This window comes from Stenella coeruleoalba, assembly GCF_951394435.1.
Source record: "Stenella coeruleoalba genome assembly, chromosome: 9".
In the NCBI taxonomy this organism is placed as follows: domain Eukaryota; kingdom Metazoa; phylum Chordata; class Mammalia; order Artiodactyla; family Delphinidae; genus Stenella; species Stenella coeruleoalba.
This window is the reverse complement of record NC_137155.1, coordinates 57,902,369-57,922,219: the sequence shown is the minus strand read 5'-3', so window position 1 is coordinate 57,922,219 and position 19,851 is coordinate 57,902,369. Positions and strand designations below refer to the sequence as shown.

The 19,851-nt window shown below is 39.8% G+C and overlaps 1 protein-coding gene across 5 annotated transcripts in view; it reads right to left on the bottom strand.

Moving 5' to 3' along the window:
• The window catches only part of CREB5 (cAMP responsive element binding protein 5), a 431,741-nt gene that overhangs the window by 317,158 nt on the left and 94,732 nt on the right, over positions 1 to 19,851 (bottom strand). For 4 of the 5 annotated variants that reach the window (XM_079931993.1, XM_079931994.1, XM_079931992.1 and 1 more), the window contains 2 exons: positions 16,508 to 16,579; positions 11,021 to 11,114 (listed from right to left, as the gene is read on the bottom strand). In XM_079931993.1, coding sequence (XP_079788119.1) covers positions 11,021 to 11,114; positions 16,508 to 16,561 — 148 coding nt within the window. In that variant the 5' untranslated portion in view covers positions 16,562 to 16,579. The remainder of the gene's footprint in view (positions 1 to 11,020; positions 11,115 to 16,507; positions 16,580 to 19,851) is intronic. The other variant, XM_079931996.1, reaches the window with a different exon arrangement.

Genomic DNA, 19,851 nt, shown 5'->3' with positions numbered 1-19,851 from the left:
AAATTAATTAATTTATTAAGATACACATATATGCCTAAGTATCCAATATATACCTATAGCAGTTATGTGTTGTGGCTTATAAAATATAAAATTAGTATTTATGTAGCATTTTGCAGTTTACATTTTTACCCACATCGTCTAGAATCTATTAATAGATCTCACAAGAGCCTATGTGGTAAGCAGGGTGCATATTATTTTAGGACAGGAGAAATAAGTTAAGTACCTTGCACAGGGTCACACAATTTGTAACCACCTTATCACTATTAAGTCCTCTCTTACTTTCGGACATAATCCCTTCTCAATCTAAATCCCATGCTTTGCCTAGACTCTCCTGCCAGGTCCAAAGGTCTTTGGTGCATGTGTGAAAGACAACACTGACAACCCAGAAATCCAGATTAGAAAATCATGTGGTTTTGGGGAAATTACTTACATTCTCTGGACTTCAAGTTCATCATCTTTCAAATAAAGTTCTAAAGTTACATGATTCTGTGAATCCTAAAATCACCACCACAACTAGGTTCGCTTCAGAAGTCACTTTTAGGGGGCTTCCCTGGTGGCGCAGTGGTTGAGAGTCCGCCTGCCGATGCAGGGGACACGGGTTCATGCCCTGGTCCGGGAAGATCCCACATGCTGCAGAGCGGCTGGGCCCGTGAGCCATGGCCACTGGGCCAGTGCGTCCGGAGCCTGTGCTCCGCAACGGGAGAGGCCACAACAGTGAGAGGCCCGCATACCGCAAAAGTCACTGTTAGTAGATCAAAGAAAATATGACCACATAAAGGACAGTTGAACAGGAACATCAGTAACAACTGGTCAGACACTGGAAATTAGGCCAGAGGCAAGGGCTAGATATATAGATAAAGGAGATTTATGAACAGAAGGTGTAAATAGACGAAACGTGAGAGTGGAAATATAAGGGTGTGGTGTGGTGTGTGTGTGTATGTGTGTGTGTTAAGGGTGTGGTGTGTGTGTGTGTGTGTTAAGGGTGTGTGTGTGTTAAGGGTGGCGTGTGTGTGTGTGTGTGTTAAGGGTGGTGTGTGTGTGTGTGTTAAGGGTGGTGTGTGTGTGTGTTAAGGGTGGTGTGTGTGTGTAAGGGTGTGTGTGTGTGTTAAGGGTGGTGTGTGTGGGTGTGGGTGTGTGTTAAGGGTGTATGTGTGTGTGTGTGTTAAGGGGGGGGTGTGTGTGTGTGTGTGTTAAGGGTGGTGTGGTGTATGTGTGTGTTAAGGGTGGTATGTGTGTGTGTGTGCGCGTGTGTATACGTTTACTGGATGCTTAGTCCATGCCAGGCATAGTGCTAAGTGCTTTGTATGCATCATCTCATTAATTTTCACATCAACCACATTAGGTAAAAATTATTTCCTCCATTTTACTTATGAGGAAACTGAAAGTCGCCTTTGGCCCCATTTAGTAATGGAGTCGCTTAATTGTATAAGTAATTGACATTCCTAGCAATCCTTGGTTCTTCTGAAATATCTTGGAATCATTTATATCCCTCACACAATAGAACTGCATTACAAGCCTACAGACTCTTCACTATCTGAGAGGAACATTTTTGTGACTAAAAAACCTGAGAAAGTATCACATGACAGAACTGAAATAGTAGACCACTTGTCATCAATGGGAATTTAGTTTGCCAGGTTTTAATTTTCCTTTATTCCTCTATGCTCCTTTGTTGGAGATTTACAAGTTGAGGACCACGATTCCAGGTAGAGAGAATAGCAATCCTAGAGGCTCCAACAGACTCCTGAACTCTGAAACATGTTCATGAGATGCTCCATGAAATTGAATTCAGGTTGGCAGTTGGGGGCCCAAGCCCCAAGCAAAGTTGAGAGATGTTTTCTGTCTCCTCTAATGCAAAATTATTCCCAGATACCGGCATGCACCTACATACATCAGCAAAGGGAGGCCGAAGGAGCATGGCACAGGACAGTAATGGCACCATCCATCATGCTGAGCCTCTCTGCAGCAATAGGGAAACAAAGCTATGGAACAAGGGGAGCTATGGGCAGTAAAGACAGCTGGTTCCCTCCTATCCCCAGAGACAAAGACTCAGAGGAAGGCCCCAGAGTTGTTACCAAACGTGACTTTCTTTGCCATATGATAAGAGTGAGGGAAAAGCAAAACTGTAATCTGTATGCACATTTGGAATAGATAAGGCACACTGTTCCTAATATTTAATTCATTTTCTTCTTGTGAATGAGCTATTCTTTCCAGTTACAACAGGAACCAGAAAATGGAGCTTAACTTTTGTTTTAACATTTATTAGAATTAATACAGGGTTTCTAGTCATCTTTGATCCCACATGGTACCAGTTCCAAGTAAGCCAGGCAATGTGCAAATCTTCAAAAGGGGGACAGCTAAATCTATCAGCTGCTTAAATAAAAGAGGCAGAGTTTCTCAGCCACATGAATGCCTTGTCAAATAACTACTCCAGCTGAAATTAGACCAGAAGTAAGTGGGTAATATCCATGGTCATAAGTTAAAATTCTTGTAATCTACACCTTATTTAGAACCAAGAGCATGCACCAGTTAGCTACAGCAGCAGCAATTTCTATGTCCTGAATAACAGTGACCGATGCTCTACTAGGGGATAATATCTAAGGTGTGTTCCGCAGTGACAGGCCACACTCCAAGGTCTTACAGGAACTGGTTCCAGTGGGAACTCAGAGCTGAGATGACTGTTTAAGGACTTATGCTCCCCTTTCTTTTAGTGCTTCCACTCCAGTGAGGTCCATCTGAATGAGAGAAGATAACCCCAAATCTCAAACTAAACAAAAAGTTAATAGCTTTTGAGTTTGAACTTTACCCGAGTTGAAAGTATTTTGTTGTTACCTTTGTAAATCTGCACTGGTGCTGCAGAAATGCCTGCATGCTACCTTCTCACAGTCTACAAAGAGCACACCAGGTTCTCAGGAGATCTAGACACCCAGGGCCAGTGCAAGTGAGAAATCTTACCCTCCTGTACTCCTCTCAAGCGTCGTTGGGGATTTCTTTACCAATCGGACATGAAAGATTGAAAAGTTGGTCATATTTCAACATCTGGTTCCCTTCCTGGAATGATGAGCCTGTTTCTTGAAAACAGGAGCATCTTTTCATAAAATCACTGCCTCTGTAAATAGCTAGGTAGAGGACATTTGCCATGCAGAGGCTCTACTTGCATTATCTGCCCGGAAGAGTGCCACAAACTTGGCATTATGAGTTAGGAATTCACCCATCACTTCTATGATAGGAAATCCTGTATCACATTACATCTGGGAAGGACCACAAGTATACGGTCAGGACTACTAGGAAAAAAAAGCATCTCACTAAGTTTTCCAATCAGTCCATAGTCTGTCTACCATCAAGTGCTTCAGTCCCAGCAAGTATGATTATTCCAAAGCCTAAATGACAAGCACACAGCTAAAGCAGAAACCCGATTCTTCTTTTAAAAAGTGTTTAGTCTGTTCTACATTTAATAATAGGTTGCTACCTTATTCGGTTTCAGAGCTGTGTTTGAGTTATATGTTTGTCTATATTTCATTTTCCTCAATGGGAAAAAAATAAAGGCAAGGTGACAAGCCATCGATTAAAAAAAAAAAAAAAAAAAAAAAGGAAAAGCAGACTTCCCATCATATACCAGAGGAGAAAAATATGAGTCCCCTAAGCAAATTTTTTTTCCTATTGGTCTGACAGTCTCAGCTATGGTATCACTAAAGGACTCTATAAAGTAATTCTACATCATTTTGTATTAAATTGATACTATAAAAGCCTCACTAATTCAGACCAGTTTTAAGAAAGATCAGTTTGAATTAGTGACCATTTTAACTATAGGGTATTTTTTAAAAAGCAATGCATTTTTATTATTTACATGACTCAATTTCAGCCAACAAAGTGTAGCTTAATGGAATTCCTCAAGAATGCTGTTCAAATCAGTAGAGAAAAGTATTGGAATTAGCCTATCTATTTTAGTAAGAGTTGGGGTTCTCAAAAAAGGCATTTCTCTTCGAGACTTTTAATATTCTTTTTATAGTCATATTTACCCCATGAATTTTTCAGCAAATGCTTTCTTTAAAATATTCTTATACCTTATCTGAATTTTAATAAAGTCCTAATTGAGTTTACATTAAATGAATTTTAAAATGCATAATCCTTTATAAGAGTTATAATCAGTAACAACTGACAGAATTCCGAGGAATTCTAGACAGGCTTCTTTGCGATAAATGTGCCTTTTATTGAGTGTGAATATACAATAGGAGCACTAGGGTCCTTTCAGTAACACTGACATAACTATTTCCCTACATCTGTCCCAAGAGGCAGTGCTACCATGGGACAAACAAAGGTAACTCTGGTTTTTAAACAATAGCTGTGGGATGCTTAAAATTGACCCGGACTGGGGTGATCCAGGTCAGTGAGACACGCTCTCACACTCTTGAATCACATGCTGGAATCCATTTATTTCAAGCTAGAGAGCTGGTAGACTAGAGAGGCTGTGAGTCAACTAGAAAATGCTCTGATAAAGGCATCTCTTACAACACATGGTTCCAGAATACATAGATATAGACTTAAATAATTCAAGTATACTTTCCACACCTACATACTCACTATTAGCCATGGCTTACCCCTAAGTGTTCCAACAGCAATTAAGCCACAATTTTATTTCATTTTAGAGGAGCCGAGCTGGTAAAAAGGGTTATTAACACTGTGAAACCATGTCTCTGCTGGCCACGTGAACAAAGGGTCAAAATTTGCCCTGAATAGTGGAAGCTAAAGCTTAATGTTTCCACTTAGTCACTCATTGCCTGAGTTCTACTATACTCTTTGTCAAAAGGGATTGGTTTCCAGATTAAACAAACTGGAAGCCAGTTTTTCATATATAAAGGAAGACTGTAGATCAATGCCTTTGACATATTCAGGTGAATTTTCAAAATTCTATTTTGCTTGACCAACTAAAAACATGAATGAGAAGCTGACATGTCCAAATGCCAATGCAGTAAGTCCCTACATATAAAAGAGTTCTGTGCCAAAAGTGAGTTCGTATAAGTCCAACAGAATTAGCCTAGGCACCCAACTAACACAGTCGGATATATCGTACTATACCGTAATAGGTTTATAATACTTTTCATACAAATAATACATAAAAAACAAACAAACACAGTACAGTAAACTACACAAAAGCACAACCACATGCACTCACATGACAACGTGAACTAACTTATGTGACTGGACACGCTAACGAACGTTTGCATCTTTGAAAGTTCGCAACTTGAAGGTTCGTATGTGTTGCTACAATCTCCTTCCAAAAATGTTTGACCAGTCTCTCCATTTGATAAGTATTGAAGGGATAAGTCAATAATATAAGAAAAATCAGTTCATAGATTTATATCCAAACATAAATCTAAGGCCGAAACATACTAAAAATAATATGTGTACCTCACCAAATCTATGTGTACAGTGAGAAAATTATAGACAGATAGGGACTTTGGACAAATTGCTTATCCTCTTGATCTTGTTTACTCATATGAAAAAAAAGTGGCCAGGATTAAATGACAATGTATATAAAGCAGGGGGAATATTACAGGCATAAGATAAGGCAATAAATGTTAGCTATTTCTATTATCATGCTGCCCTCTGATGCAAGCCATCTCCATCACCCTCTGTTCCATAAAGATCTGATTAATTTCCATAATGAGAAGTCACTATGTAACTTTACCATCAATGGAAGAGAAAGAAGCTAAGTATGGGACATACTTAGCATGTGTGTGTGTGTGTGTGTGTGTGCGCGCGCAAGAGAGACAGAGAGACAGAGACAGAGATTTATTTACTTTTTATATCCCAGTTCATTCCAAAAAGAATCTGGAGTGAGATATGTCACCTTTCCTCTGGCTCCTCCCTTAAAATGCTCTTGGATTATTAAGTAGGGTTTATAGCAAAGAGCCATGAGCAATGGATTCGGGTTCTGAGATTGCCTGGTTGATCACAAACAATCTCTTGGAGACAAAAGTTCTACTTCATTGAAAACATTTTGCTTTCTCCACAGTAAGTATTAGGTTCAGAGTCTGGAACTAGAGATAGGCCCTACTTCTAGACCTAATCCAGGTCTCAGTTGGGTTCTGAAGGACTATACTGTCATTTATATTAGATGCTCTGCATCAGAGGGTGATAAGGAAGATGGGATGAGGAAGCCAGTCTCTCTTGCCTCTCTTCCATTTGTCAGCGCAAGATACAGTCAGCTGCACTGCATCTGGTCTTGGGGTTTTACCACTTCCAGCCCCACCATATTCAGAGGTCAGGGAGAAAGAACCCCTGAGCCTGGAGTGCTGAACATCAGGTCTTGGCTGAAATGCCACTCATCTAGAAGAGGCCTGTCCTGACCTCCCTTGGGGAGCAGGCTGGCCACTGATGTCACATTATCATGTTTTATCTTCATCGGAGCACTTCTCCCTAACTGATATTTTCTTGTTTATTTATCTGGGGATTTTTGGTTTTGTTTGGTTTTTGGTTTTTTTGTCTATTATCTTTCTCCCTACCCCCAACAGCATATAATCAGTTCCATAGAAGAGGGAACTCATCTGTCTGGTTCAATGCCACATCCCCAGCACCCAGCACAATAGGATCCTTGCAGGCCCTCATTAAAGGTTTGTTGACTAAATGAATGGTGATGAAGGGGCAACTTCAGATCCTCTTCCCACACCTCAGCTGGTGCCTGTCCTAACTTCTCTCCAAGCACAGCCCAGTTGCCTGCAGCATTAATCGGGCTGTGATGTCTGGTGAGGGAACTGACTAGGCATTTAAAGGCATGGTCCCCTGTCTCTTTCTCAGGTTTCCCACCTGAGTGTGGATCAGGTTTTATCTTTTGGGAAAGGCTTGCAGTACTCTTGAACTTCATCTTCCCTTTCATGAAGCAAAATCAGTCATCTTCTACGTCAATATTTCTACCGTATTCCCCCAACACACAACATACACACACAGAGTTCTCATTTAGTATATTATTTGCTTATTATTTGTTCAACTACAAAGTTGTACTTTGATTCCTATTCTGTTTTGTTTTTTTTTTCCTGTACAGACCCTGGGAACCCTGTAAAGAAGTGGGGGTGGGGATGTTTGATAGGGCAAGATTTAGGAATTTCTGGATACCTAGACATAATACCATTAAAATAGACCCAAACACCATCCTCTTTGTCTCTAATACTGAAATTTGATCATAATTTGCAAGCCAAACAGATCTGGTGTCATGTGGTAGCTGGTAATTTTGCAACCTGTATGTGGACGTATACTGTCTTCAATGGATTCTCATTTCAAAACTGGCACCTAAAAACCTTTGCTATCACAACTTCCCTCACCATGAAATTATCTTCTATCAGACGGAGAATAGTTGAAGGGAAAGGTTCATGCCCCTCGTCACATCAGGACACTGGAAATGTACCACAGAGCCCAAATAAGGATGGAAGGACCAAGGTGGGAGAGAATGAAAGTCTTTGCCCTCAGAATCCAACACCACCACCCCTATTCATGTCCTTACTAGGGACATGTACTGTCCCTTTAGAAGGAGGGGTTTTATGTTTACTGTCCATCAGTAAGAGCAGACTAATGTTAATAAAACACCATGACTGTCACTTTTATTATCCTGCTTTGTGGCATGTCAAAGATTATTTACCAAAAAAAAAAAAAAAGATATTTACAGTCATTTTGAGTAATAAATTCTACCTGGCTTAAATAAAATGGACTTTATGGCAAAGCTATAAAATTATTTCAGATCTTACAACTCTTTGGACATTTACCCTTCAAATGTATATGTGTGATATCTTAATAACTTCCCTAACTATAATATTTGCAATTAAAGAAGGATGAAGTGATTTTCCAAAATTTAGGTTAGCTAGACACCCTGAAATTAGTAATAAACATACCTACTATACTTTATCTCCTTAATATATGTTAAACTCCAATTCATCTGAAATGAAATTTTGGGTAATTGAATATTGCTGTAAAAAATAGCCCAAATATTGCTTGAAAAAAAAAATAGCCTTGAACATTTTTGCGATGAGGCTTTCTGATTTAAGATTTGATTTATACTATTTTTATTTTTATTGTTACTATATTTTGAGCTGTACAAAGTTATTCATCTTCATGAGAGGCCACAAAATAGGTTTAAGGTACATTAAGAAATAAAATTCTAATGAACATATTTTTAATAAAAGCAGATTCTGAAGTTTTGATAAATTCAAATCTGAGTAAATTAAGATACAGACAAATAAAACTTCAGTCATATTGACAATCGCAATCTAATATGCTAAAACTGAAATGATGTTTGAGATAAATATATTTTAAAGACTTTCCTGGAAAAAAAATGCAAAGCTCAAATACTCAGCAAATAGCATATTACAATTCAGTGTGGACAACACTGGCATATGACATGTAGTTGACACCTCAGCCTCTGGAGCTGGACTGGATAGCTCTGTATTCTGTTCCAGCAAGAAATTTCTACGAGACTACAAACATGCAGAGTGGGTAGCAAGTTTAAAAATTTAGCACAGGGAACTATATCCAATCTCCTGGGATAAACCATAATGGAAAAGAATATTTTTTTAAAAGAATGTATATCTGTGTATAACTGGGTCCCTCTGCTGCACAGCAGAAATTAGCACAACACTGTAAATCAACTATCCTTCAATTAAAAAATGGTTTAAAAAAATTTAGCACTTAATTTCATTGGGAGTATGAAATGGCCTCATACCAGCTTCAATATAAAACCTGAGAAAGCAAAATAAAATATGCCCTTATATCATTCATGCTGTTCTTCCTCATTTATTTCTCCCTTTATTTTCTTATTCTGAGTTTGACATAACAAATTAATAAGAATCTGGTAAGAACTACTGAAAAGCTTCAAGAGTTTCATCAAAAACCTACAGGAAATCTATAGAAACGTTCCCACATCTTTAGCTACTTTTTTTCAGACCTTTGGATGGGGCTCCCTGTAGGGCCATCCCAGCAGTCTACCTGAGAGATACTATGCTGGTACTCACCTCTATAGTGATCATATCGCTACATAATCACCACTCCTTCACACTCACCTCCCACTTCCCTACCCCCAGGCAGCCTATTTTAGGGATCCTGTTTGGGAGAAATAAAGGGTGAACTTATTACTTGAAATATTGGGAATTCCACAGTCTAGAGCCTTGCTACTTTCCTATACATGTTCATCGTTAAACTATAAGGTTACACCACGTGTGACTCTATAGAACGTAATAAATGATAAAAACAAAAGAACAGAACACCCTTCCTAACCCTTCTAGGCTTTCGTAATTCTTAGAAATTTGAGTTTCTGCATCTCTGTTTCTAGACTTAAGGAAAGACAAAGTTATTTCTGAAGAGCCATCTAGTTCAATAAAAACAAACAGGCTGAGAGAGAGGTGGTAGAGGAGGGAAGGGAAGAAGCTGCCTTTGAACAGGAGAGTCTTGCAAATCACAGCCCATCTGCACCACTAACAAGTCACGGGCCAGAGAGTGAAGACCTGTGGACAGTCCCGTCACCGGGAGTATTTGATCATACATATAAACTGATGAAGCCTGACAAAGCAGTAGCTGGTGCAAGTCAGAGGGTTAGGACTGCAGGATCAAGGGCCCTATTTTTTTGCCCTGTTGGTGAGTTTGGGAAAGTTGCTCCCTCTCCCACCCCCCTTCATCTCTATCTGTAAAATGTGGGTTGTAATAATAACCTGTCTGAAAAAACTCTTAGGGTATTTACTAATAAGAGCGATAATAAAATACTTGTAGGGCTTCCCTGGTGTCACAGTGGTTGAGAGTCCGCCTGCCGATGCAGGGGATGCGGGTTCGGACCCCGGTCCAGGAAGATCCCACGTGCCGCGGAGCGGCTGGTCCCGTGATCCATGGCCGCTGAGCCTGCGCTTCCGGAGCCTGTGCTCCGCAACGGGAGAGGCCACAACAGTGAGAGGCCCGCGTACAGCAAAAAAAAAAAATACTTGTAAAATTTAACTGCCATGGAAATGCTCAATTATACGAGCCAGTTTTGCCTGTGCAGTCAGTTTCTCTTCTGATATCATTTAAAACATGTTCATGGGCGTATTATTTCTTTCACGATGCCAGGGAGACAGTGGCTTGAGTGAAATATTTCTAGCCTGAGAAAGGCAACAGGAAATGCTTCAATTGCCCTGCTAGGGTTTATGAAACTCTTGCACTTACATGCTTTCATTGGATCACAATAAGCCTGTGAAATAGACTGGGCAGATAAAATCATTCCCATTTAATAGAAAAAGAAACTGAAGCCCAGAAGTGTTTACCAACTTGCTCAAGGTCATCTGGCCAGGCTAGAGTTCAAGTTTCCTTACTCCTTGCACTCTTTCTAATTTACCACACTACCTCTCAAGACGGGACAGAATGGAAATTAATTGATGGATTATCATTATTATTTATTTATGATCACATTTGCTGAGCACTTGTATTTCCACACATTATCTTATTTAATTTCCCAATTATGAAGCAGGTACTATTTCTTAAGGAAACCTTCACTGACCAGCTCAGTCCAGAAAGAGAGCTCCTTCTGCTAAAGCCACATAGCATTTTTCCTTACAATGCTCACTTGATATATATCATGGACAGTCCTCTATTTTAGCTAAGTTTTCACACACACATTGTGATGTCCTCGAAAACAGTAATCATATCAATCTTCACACCTCCACAGCACTCAGAACAGTGCAGTGTGCATTACAGATGCTCAATTAACATCTGTTGCTTGAGTAATTACAGGTATGTGATGTTAAAAAATCCTTACATGGAGCCAAGTTTCATAGTAATAAATATTTCACATTCCAGAAAACAAGAAGTCAGAGCTCTCCAATTATTTGAGTGAACACTACATTAGCGGATTACATTCCTGCTTACCATTATTTTAAGCCTCAGCTATACTTTAGAAATATAAATTTTCAAGGTGTAGAATTTGCCAGTGGAAATCATCCTATTCTATAGAACAAGTACCTCACATGAGGCTGATCTGGATCACCCAAAGCGTCTTTGCCTGATGGCTCCTTACCTGATAACATACTGTCTGTTTTTATTGAGGGAAACTTCAAAGTCATTTCATGCTTGTGCCTATGAATCATCAGATGGTCCTCTGTTGGGAAGCGCTGTCAAACAAATAGAAAAAAAGGGAGAGGGGAGAGGAGCTATTCAGTTTTGTAATATATATTTCACCATCATAGAGAAAAAGACTCATTCAGCACTGCAAACGTGACAAGGAAAACAAAAAATTAGTTCTGAAAAAGTGTGAAAGCATGGTAAGTAAAATGACAAATTATTTTACGCAACCACATATGCATTCATGTCAAACTTTGGAAAAGAACTACACGTCACGCTTAATTATTTGCCATATATATCTACAGATGTACCCCATGACATTTGCATAGTATGTTTCTGTTTATGAAAACCTTGCACACTGATTATCTCATTAATTATAATTATACATATGATTTATAGTAACAGCAAATTATTTTGAGTGTTCTATACTCCATGCAGTGTAGTAAACCAACACTTTATTTTTAATTTTCAGGGAATGATATTATGGTTGTCAAAAATGCTGCGCCCAAATATTTTCAGCTGTCTGGCTTCTGGTCATATGGTGGAATTGGATTTCCTGGCCCTCTTGTGGTTGGGTGGGGCCATGTGAGTAGTTCTACCCATTGAGTCATGAATGGAAGTGACACGTCATCCAGATGTGAGCATCTATTTCTTGGGGCAAGACCCTCTCCCTTTTAGCAAAGAGATTCACAATACAAGGAATAGTGGCCCCTCAATCATCCTAAATCTCTGAAGAATTACGAAGAGCATCTCTGAATTCTGAAGGATTATGAAAAATATCCTGCCAATCTATAACTGAAATGTACGCTTGGGCAACTGAAATAAGCCTTTGTTGTGTCAAGTCACTGAAGCTTTGAACTAATTTGTTATTGCAGCAATCCCAGCCTATCCTGACTCAGACTGGTATGTTTTAATAACTGAACTTAACAGGGTATCTGCTTTATCAAAGTCAAATGAAAATTCAACAAAAGACAATAAAGTCTGCTGAATATTTCCGAATCTTTGACAATCTAGAAAATCTCTCAGAGCGTCCCAGCTCCTCAGGCTAGCCATTATAAATTTCAATTACCGTTGTATATTAAGGTAGAAATCTTTTCTGCAAACAGCATAATTTGTATTCACGGGAATGAGGGGATTCACTGGGCTAAATCCTTTGCAATATTCTAAAAGTAGTTCTTCAAATAAATATCACTTATTTCTTTGTCATTTGTATAACATAAATTGGAGAGTACAGAAGTTGCAACACATGGTGATCATGCCAGATTTCTGAATACACAGAAGTCTTCATGACATGTGGGTTTTTCCTGCAGGATCATTTGGTCCTCTATAACACTATAGTAGAATGACTGCATCAAATAAGTGACACTACCATATGTGGCTTAGACACAGAGGTTGAATTTCGTAGTCTTTCTGTCAAAAGCCTTATTATAATTCTTTTCTGTAATATATACCAAAAAACAACATGGGAATAGCCTTCATTTGCAGTCATTTTGTTAGCCATTTTTGGCTCCATAAAATAATAACCTAAAACAGAATATAAACAAGAATACTTATTATATACTACTAATAATCTCCATGATATCTCATATTAATTATAATTACCTTCCAAATAAGACAATACAGGATATCTGTGATTTTTTTTTATTTGGTAGGAAAATAGCAAATTGTGAATAACCAAAAGGTATAGTCTGCAATAGATACAGAGCTGAGAGAGGCCACTGGAACTTAAAACGAGGTAAATGCAGAGGGCAAAGGAACAGTGAAATTAACATTGGACTTTGTGAGATCAGAAAGAGCAAGAGAAGCTTGTTTCTCCTCACTTTTGGGACAAAGCTAACTTATAAGGAGCCGTAACACACACACACACACACACACACACACACACACACACACACACACATACACACACACACACACACACAACCTCCCAGGTATTAGGCCATTCCTAATAGAGCAAAGGTTCTTTCCAATGAGGGAAAAAGGGGGTGGGAGGGGAATCCATCCATCACCTCCAACACAGCGCAAGCACTCATAATTCGTATTTACTCCCCTTTCCAATTCCCAGCCATCTTTTCTTCTCCATGCAGGTCCCAGGCTATGGAACATCGCTCAAGTAAATGCCATGATGGACTGATTCCCTAACACCCCACCAGGAGACCCCTGGAATCACTGGCCAACCGCCATACTTTCTCAATTCTAATATCTCTTCAATTGAAAGATGCTCATATTTTTATAATAGCTTATCAAGAAGAAGAAACACTTCCACATTAAATAGAGACATCAAGTTTTAGATATATCTTTACATTTAAATTTAGTGGGGGTTGAAGGAAGAGGCTTGGAATTTTACCTTAAAACCAAGAAACTATGTAAATTCTCAAGTCTCATGTTTCTCCAAACCTTTCCTCAGTTCACCCAGCCTTCTCAAGGAAATGACCTGCTCCTTCACTGAAGTTCAAGGTCATTTGAAATGCACCCCTTCAACATTTATTATCACCTCCATCTCAGAATTTACATTAACTTCATAGGTCCTATTTCCATTCCCTCCTGTCTCTGAGGAATGAGCATCGCCCCCCCCCCCCACAGGATCCTCTACACCCCTGTAGTCTGGGGAAGGGCACTCCAGCTGCGGTCCTTCAAGCCAGCATGCTCACTCCTCCTTGCCCTTGACTAAATCCAGCCTGGCGAGCCTTGACTTGATATATGTATACGTATAGCTGATTCACTTTGTTATAAAGCAGAAACTAACACACCACTGTGAAGCAATTTTACTCCAATAAAGATGTTAAAAAAAAAAAAAAAAAAACCTTTTCTCAAGCTGCTTCCTTCTCAGGCTACCATTATATCACTCTGCTTCCCGTCACTCCCTAGCACTCTTGAAAGGCTCCTCTATGCTGGCTACCTCCACTTCCTCACTACCCACTCACTCAATCTGGCCCCCACCCCGACTCCTCTCTCATAGGTCGCCGGCAAACAGCCAACTGCCAAACCCAACAGCCCCTGCTCAGGCCTCTCGCTGTGCCAGCTCTAGCAGCGTCTGACACCAGTGACCACACGTCTGTAGCATTTATTTATTTATACCCTGCCTGATTCCAAAAAGGAGAAAAGATGGCTTAGAGCAATACCTAAAATATAGAATGGGGGAGCATCACTTAGAAGTAGGTGATTCCCAAAAGGGAAAGGATCCAAAAAGAAACAAGGCTAAAGCCAAAATGCAAGTCACTGGGCAGTCACTCTCAACCGGGGGCAATTTGGCCCCCAAGGGGACGTTTAGTAATGCCTGGAAACATTTCTGGTTTTCGCCACTGGGGAGCGCTACTGGGATCTAACACATAGAGGTCAGGGATGCTGCTAAGCCTCCTATAATGCACAGGGAAGCCCCACACACACACAACAAAGAATTATTCAGCCCCAAATATTGGTAGTGCCAAGCTTGGGAAATTCTGCCACACAGTCCAATGTCCTCTGTGCACTTCTTTTCTCTCTGACTTATCCAAATGCTGGATGCGGCTAAATACCCCTTTCTTAAAGGCTCTCCTCTACCATCATTCACAATCCTGGACTCTCCTGGAACCCTAACTTGCCATGAACCCTCTCTGGCCTTTGCTAAGTGTCTTGAGGATCCCTTTCCCTTAAATGCCCCTTCCATAGAGACACCCCCATTATCCTCCCCAAGTAAAGTAAATCCCCCTAGGATGGTCTTCAGGGTGGCCTGTGCTCTTCCTTCATGGAAAATTGCAATTCATTAATTAACTGATGAATTGCTCATGTGGTTCCACATGTAACGCCTAGGCTAGAAGTTCCGTGAAGGCAGGGATACACGTGTTTTATGCACAGAGCAGGCCCCTCAAAAATGTGCTGAGTGACTCAAATTGAATAAAACTTAATGTCACATTTTTACAGCCAAAGCAAAGCAAACTGCTCAAGTTATTGGATTCTTTCTGGCTACTGAGACTCCCCCTTAAGGAAACTAAGTGGAAATCAGTTTTAACTTAGATAAGGCAATTTTCTGCATTCACAATGGAGAGTCCTGGTCTAGCAGAACTTTTCCCAGTACTTCAACCTATCTGTGTCTTCCCAGTGTTTCCTATTTCAAAAGGACCTCCAAAACCAGCTTGCCAAAATATAGTTGAAATTCAAAATAATATTCTCTACTGCTTTCCTTATTTATTAGGTAAAAACCAACATTCATATAAAAGCCCCTGGAGAATCTGCCAGAACACAAGCAAAGGAGGCTGGTTTCTCAGCTGGTGGCTGATGTCAACAGCGGCATCGCGAGGCAATAACATTTCATGTTTTCATGACATAGTCCCTCCAGGAAGCTTCCAGAACCCTCCTCAAACTCTCTGGGGAGATACAATGAAAAGGGTCCTTAATGGACATCACCTCTCACTGACTCCCAGACATTGCTCTACGCTGTGCTGCCAACCCCACAACATAAACAGGCAAGAGAGTGGGGCTTGATTCCACCTGAAACTACTGGGCACTTCAGAGAAAGAGAGCATAACTACCCACATGCCTGTGCTCTGAGTTCTAAGCTTGTCCTTTATCCCATAAAATGAAGATCTTGGCATGAGAGCACCATGTGTGGTCATTTTCCAATGACTGGAACTTGGAGATATCCAAAGGGTCAAGTGTAGAAAAAGTCACCATCCTGTTCCAAAGGAAAAATGTCAAATTCTGATTTTAGATGATGGATGTTTCCAGTTTCTTTCAAAGAGATGGGTTCTAGTACAATAGTAGCAGCAGTCACCATAGCAACAGTGGGCGTCAATTGAGCACAACGTGCAGGTCCTTTACTAAACACTCCACACACAGTACCTCATGTAAGCCTCACGTCTAATCCACTTGATGGCAACCATCAGAGGGTTAACCCAGCATAGCAGGCCAACTTCCTCTCTCAAAGTTTAGATAAATGGAAAAACTATGGGTTCTAGATGAGTCATAGGGGGTTTATTTTACTCAAACGGGAAAACAAAACAAAATCGAATTCAGTCTCTGATGGTGAGCTATTTTACCAGTAATCCAAAGGCCCAGAATTCAAGTGGCTATTGTCAAAAAGAGCACCCTCTTTCCCCCTGTCTGAAATAACAATCCTGAACATCTGGTGGGCAGGATGCGGCTGGCTCGCTTCCAGGGGAAAGTTATGGATGGAAATGGCCAACACTGATGTATTTCAGAGGCTGTGAGGGAAGTAGTTCAAACTAGTCAAAGTGGAAAATGATGATGATGATGATGGTGATGATGATGATGGTGATGATGATGGTGATGATGATGATGATGATGGTGATGGTGATGGTGATGATGATGGTGAGGGGGACTTTGAGAATATCTTGGTGAAGAAGAAGAGCCAAAAACAGGCATGACTGCCAAGTGAGAGTTGCCTCACTGTGGGGAAGGTACTGCATCCCCTGCAGGCCAGAGTGGAGGACCCCCCTACACTCACCTGGGAGCAGCCTGGGGCACTGCAGACAAACGGCCTCTCCTGCTCCAAATTCATCTTGGATTCCTCATAAATCTGAAGGGTCAGGGGGAGAGAGGAAGGAAAACAGAAATTCATGAATATCTCCTCCTTCTACCTGAGAAAGGCAATGGCTCGGAGCCCCCTCCTATGCCAATTCCCAAATTAGATGAGAAAAACATAAACATGAACAACAGGTCCTGCCTTGCTCAAGTTTATTAGGCTCTCTGCAGTCCAAGTTCCCACTGTGTTTTCTTGAGTGCATATTTACTGCACTTTGAAGAAAAAATGCCAACAAAGTGCAACCAAAAACAATGTCTATTGCAGCAGAAATTCTGCCTGGTGGGTGTCATTATCAGGTAAAACGCCACCTGTGCAAGGCAAAGAGCAAGAGAAGGGTAGTTACTGGGCAATCATCAGTGTGAGGACCAACCCCGCGCATCAGGTCAAATGATTCTCCCATGATCACCCCACTGAGATTCAGTATGAACAAGGGACACAAGGTAGCCCTACAGCCAGCTTAGCAAATGACCCTGGCAGTGAGCCACGGTCTTAAATTCTCTTTCATCTCAGGCATTTGATGATGCCTCAACAAAAGCTATCCAAGTTGTGCAGAAGTGACAAGAAATCAGCAAATGCAAAAAGCATTACCTTAAATATTTCATTAATTTGGTTTTACAGGCTAATCTGAAATTAAAATCGGATTAAGGCGACTGCCCCTCTGAGCTAGATAAGTTGTCTGGAATAAGGTAGCTTTGCAGGGAGAAACCTTATGTTGTGATCTCAGACATATGTTAAACTATAGTATGGTCTTTTCTTATGCAGGGGTTAGGTTCTAAGGTAAGTTCATTAGGCAAAAATTGAGCGTAATCAAATATCTTTGCAAATCTTCCCCCAAACCGATAAAAGTACAATATATATGATTGTGTGGTTACTAATCTATACGGTAACAGAAATTTTTTTAAAAATATCATAAGGAATACTATACAATTGAAGTTCCACAATTTAAATAGTTTTCTAAATGATACTTTTCTTTTTGCCAGTTTTGAAACCGAGTTTAAATAAGCTCCATGTGCTGCTGGTGGGACACGGCTTCATTATAGAACTAAAACCTACTGTTTTGTCTCTGAAGAAAGGAAGTCCTGTGCTTCCTTAAAATTCTACTTGTAGGTTATTCCAAAGGAGTCTTAAGTCACCTTCACCCTTGAAAGAGGAAACTCTGCTTCACTCATGGAATAGTTACCCTTCATCCAAGAAAACTTTATCATCTTGCAAAAAAAAAAAAAAACCAATTCTAATTCATATGTCATTACAGCCTTCCCCCAAACACTAATATATCCACATATATTCTTTGGGAAATAGAGGCATACTTTCACTTTTCTGAAACACAAAATGAAAACACTTGCCTTAGATAACACTCCTAGGCAGATATTAAAAACAAATTTTTAAATGTAAACTCTCTTCACATCACTATTCCGCAATTTTCACTAAGTAATGCCCTTTTCACTCTCCATTTGGAATGACTAGTCACCTATCAAGGCAGTAATGTCGAATAATTTTACAGTTTTCCTGTATCAGGCATATTGGTTAAACTTTTTTACTCTATTATATTTAGAAGAAGAAGGAAAAAAAATACAAGTATCTTCCGAAGTTTTCCACTTGCCCTTGTCTGAGGAAAGTCATGAGCAACTAAAATGTCTTCTCACATCTCATTATTCATGTGATTTTGCCATCACTTATCATAGAGCATCCCTCCTCCCCGCTGTGAATGCTGATGACTTACTTCTAAGCCTCCAAATAAAGAGTGACTTTAAAGCTGAGAAAATGATTTTGATCCAAGATAGAACAAACAGCATAGTAACTGGGTTATTCATTAATATTAAATATGCCTTGTTTTTCTAGTAAACTTTTTAAAATACTTCCCTGGAACTTTTCTGTCTCTGGGTCCATGATCTGCCTGACCATTACCAGGTCACTAAACTGCTTCATGCCTCAATTTCCCCTCCTTTAAATGGGGGTATGAATATCAATCTTCAACTCCTTCATTCCTGTATCACACCAATCAGTTAGGGAGCCATTTCCAAATTATGGAGAAAGGTCTTAAAGGTATTTAAGTGTGTGTGTTTGGAGGTGGGGGGAGGTTTTGTGGACAAGTGTTACTGGAACCTCACTCTAATATTAACTATTCCTCATGTATAATGGAGAAGTTGCTATAAAGTAAGTCTTTCTTGGACATCATTTAACAATTCTCGTTGCTAAAGTAACCAAAGAATGCCAATATTAGTCATATTATTAACCGATATTAAGATTACATGATGGTAAAATGGGAATGTTCCAAGAAAGTTCCATATAAATACATGTATGGTCTACATCTGAATGAAGTAATTCGTGATAATAATTAAATTAATGTCCAACCGATAGAAGTGGTCAAGATTGGAAGTGCTACTGCTGCAGTTTAAAGGGGATTCATTAATAAGCCAAAGTGAAGAAAGAGAATGACCAAGCCTTGCCACATCAGTATGAGGAGGAAGTATTCTTCTACCATAGTCACAACTCTATCCCAAACCTGAGTCCACCAAAATGCTGACTTTTCCCATAAATTCAGGCCCTTAATGGTAATAGTTTATCAATTCTGCTTAACGTCAACATGAGCTACCTTATCTTAATTATTGGTTATAATTTGCATACGAACTGCAGCAAATATCATGGAATTATATGATGCTAGTGATAGGAGACTGAACAACGTTCAGTCGCAAAAAAAATTTCAGTCATATAGATTTACTCTGTCTTATTGAGCCTTCCTAGTCTGGACGCCACACTTAGAGGAATAGGATCAATTAGACAACTACTGAGTCTGCCTTCAAATAGTTTAGAGTTCATTATGTTCAACTGAGTTACCAGTCATTGTATTATTTTATTATTAAAACATATATGAATCTGTATCAATTTATCGCATGCTATGAATCCCATGGACCAAATGCTTTGGCAACATACTATTGGAATAAGTGTCCTGAGGTAAAATGGCAGCTGCTAAAATAAAATACGTTTTAAGTGATGAATAAGGTCTGAGTGGGTGTATATGTATGTGTGAACCTCAACTGCTTTATTTTGATGCTCTGCGTTCCCACATTTAGCCCTCTATAAACAGCACACCCTTGCTCATTCCTCCTGTGTGGGTGTTGGGGATAGTTTTACTAAATAGTACCACTCTACCACGCAGGCTTCATTACTTTTATCAACCAGTATGATCTGGTCTGATGTATTAGTCAAGAGCCATGGTCTTTTTATAGCCATTTTATGGTCTATTATTATGGTTCTTTTCTAGCACA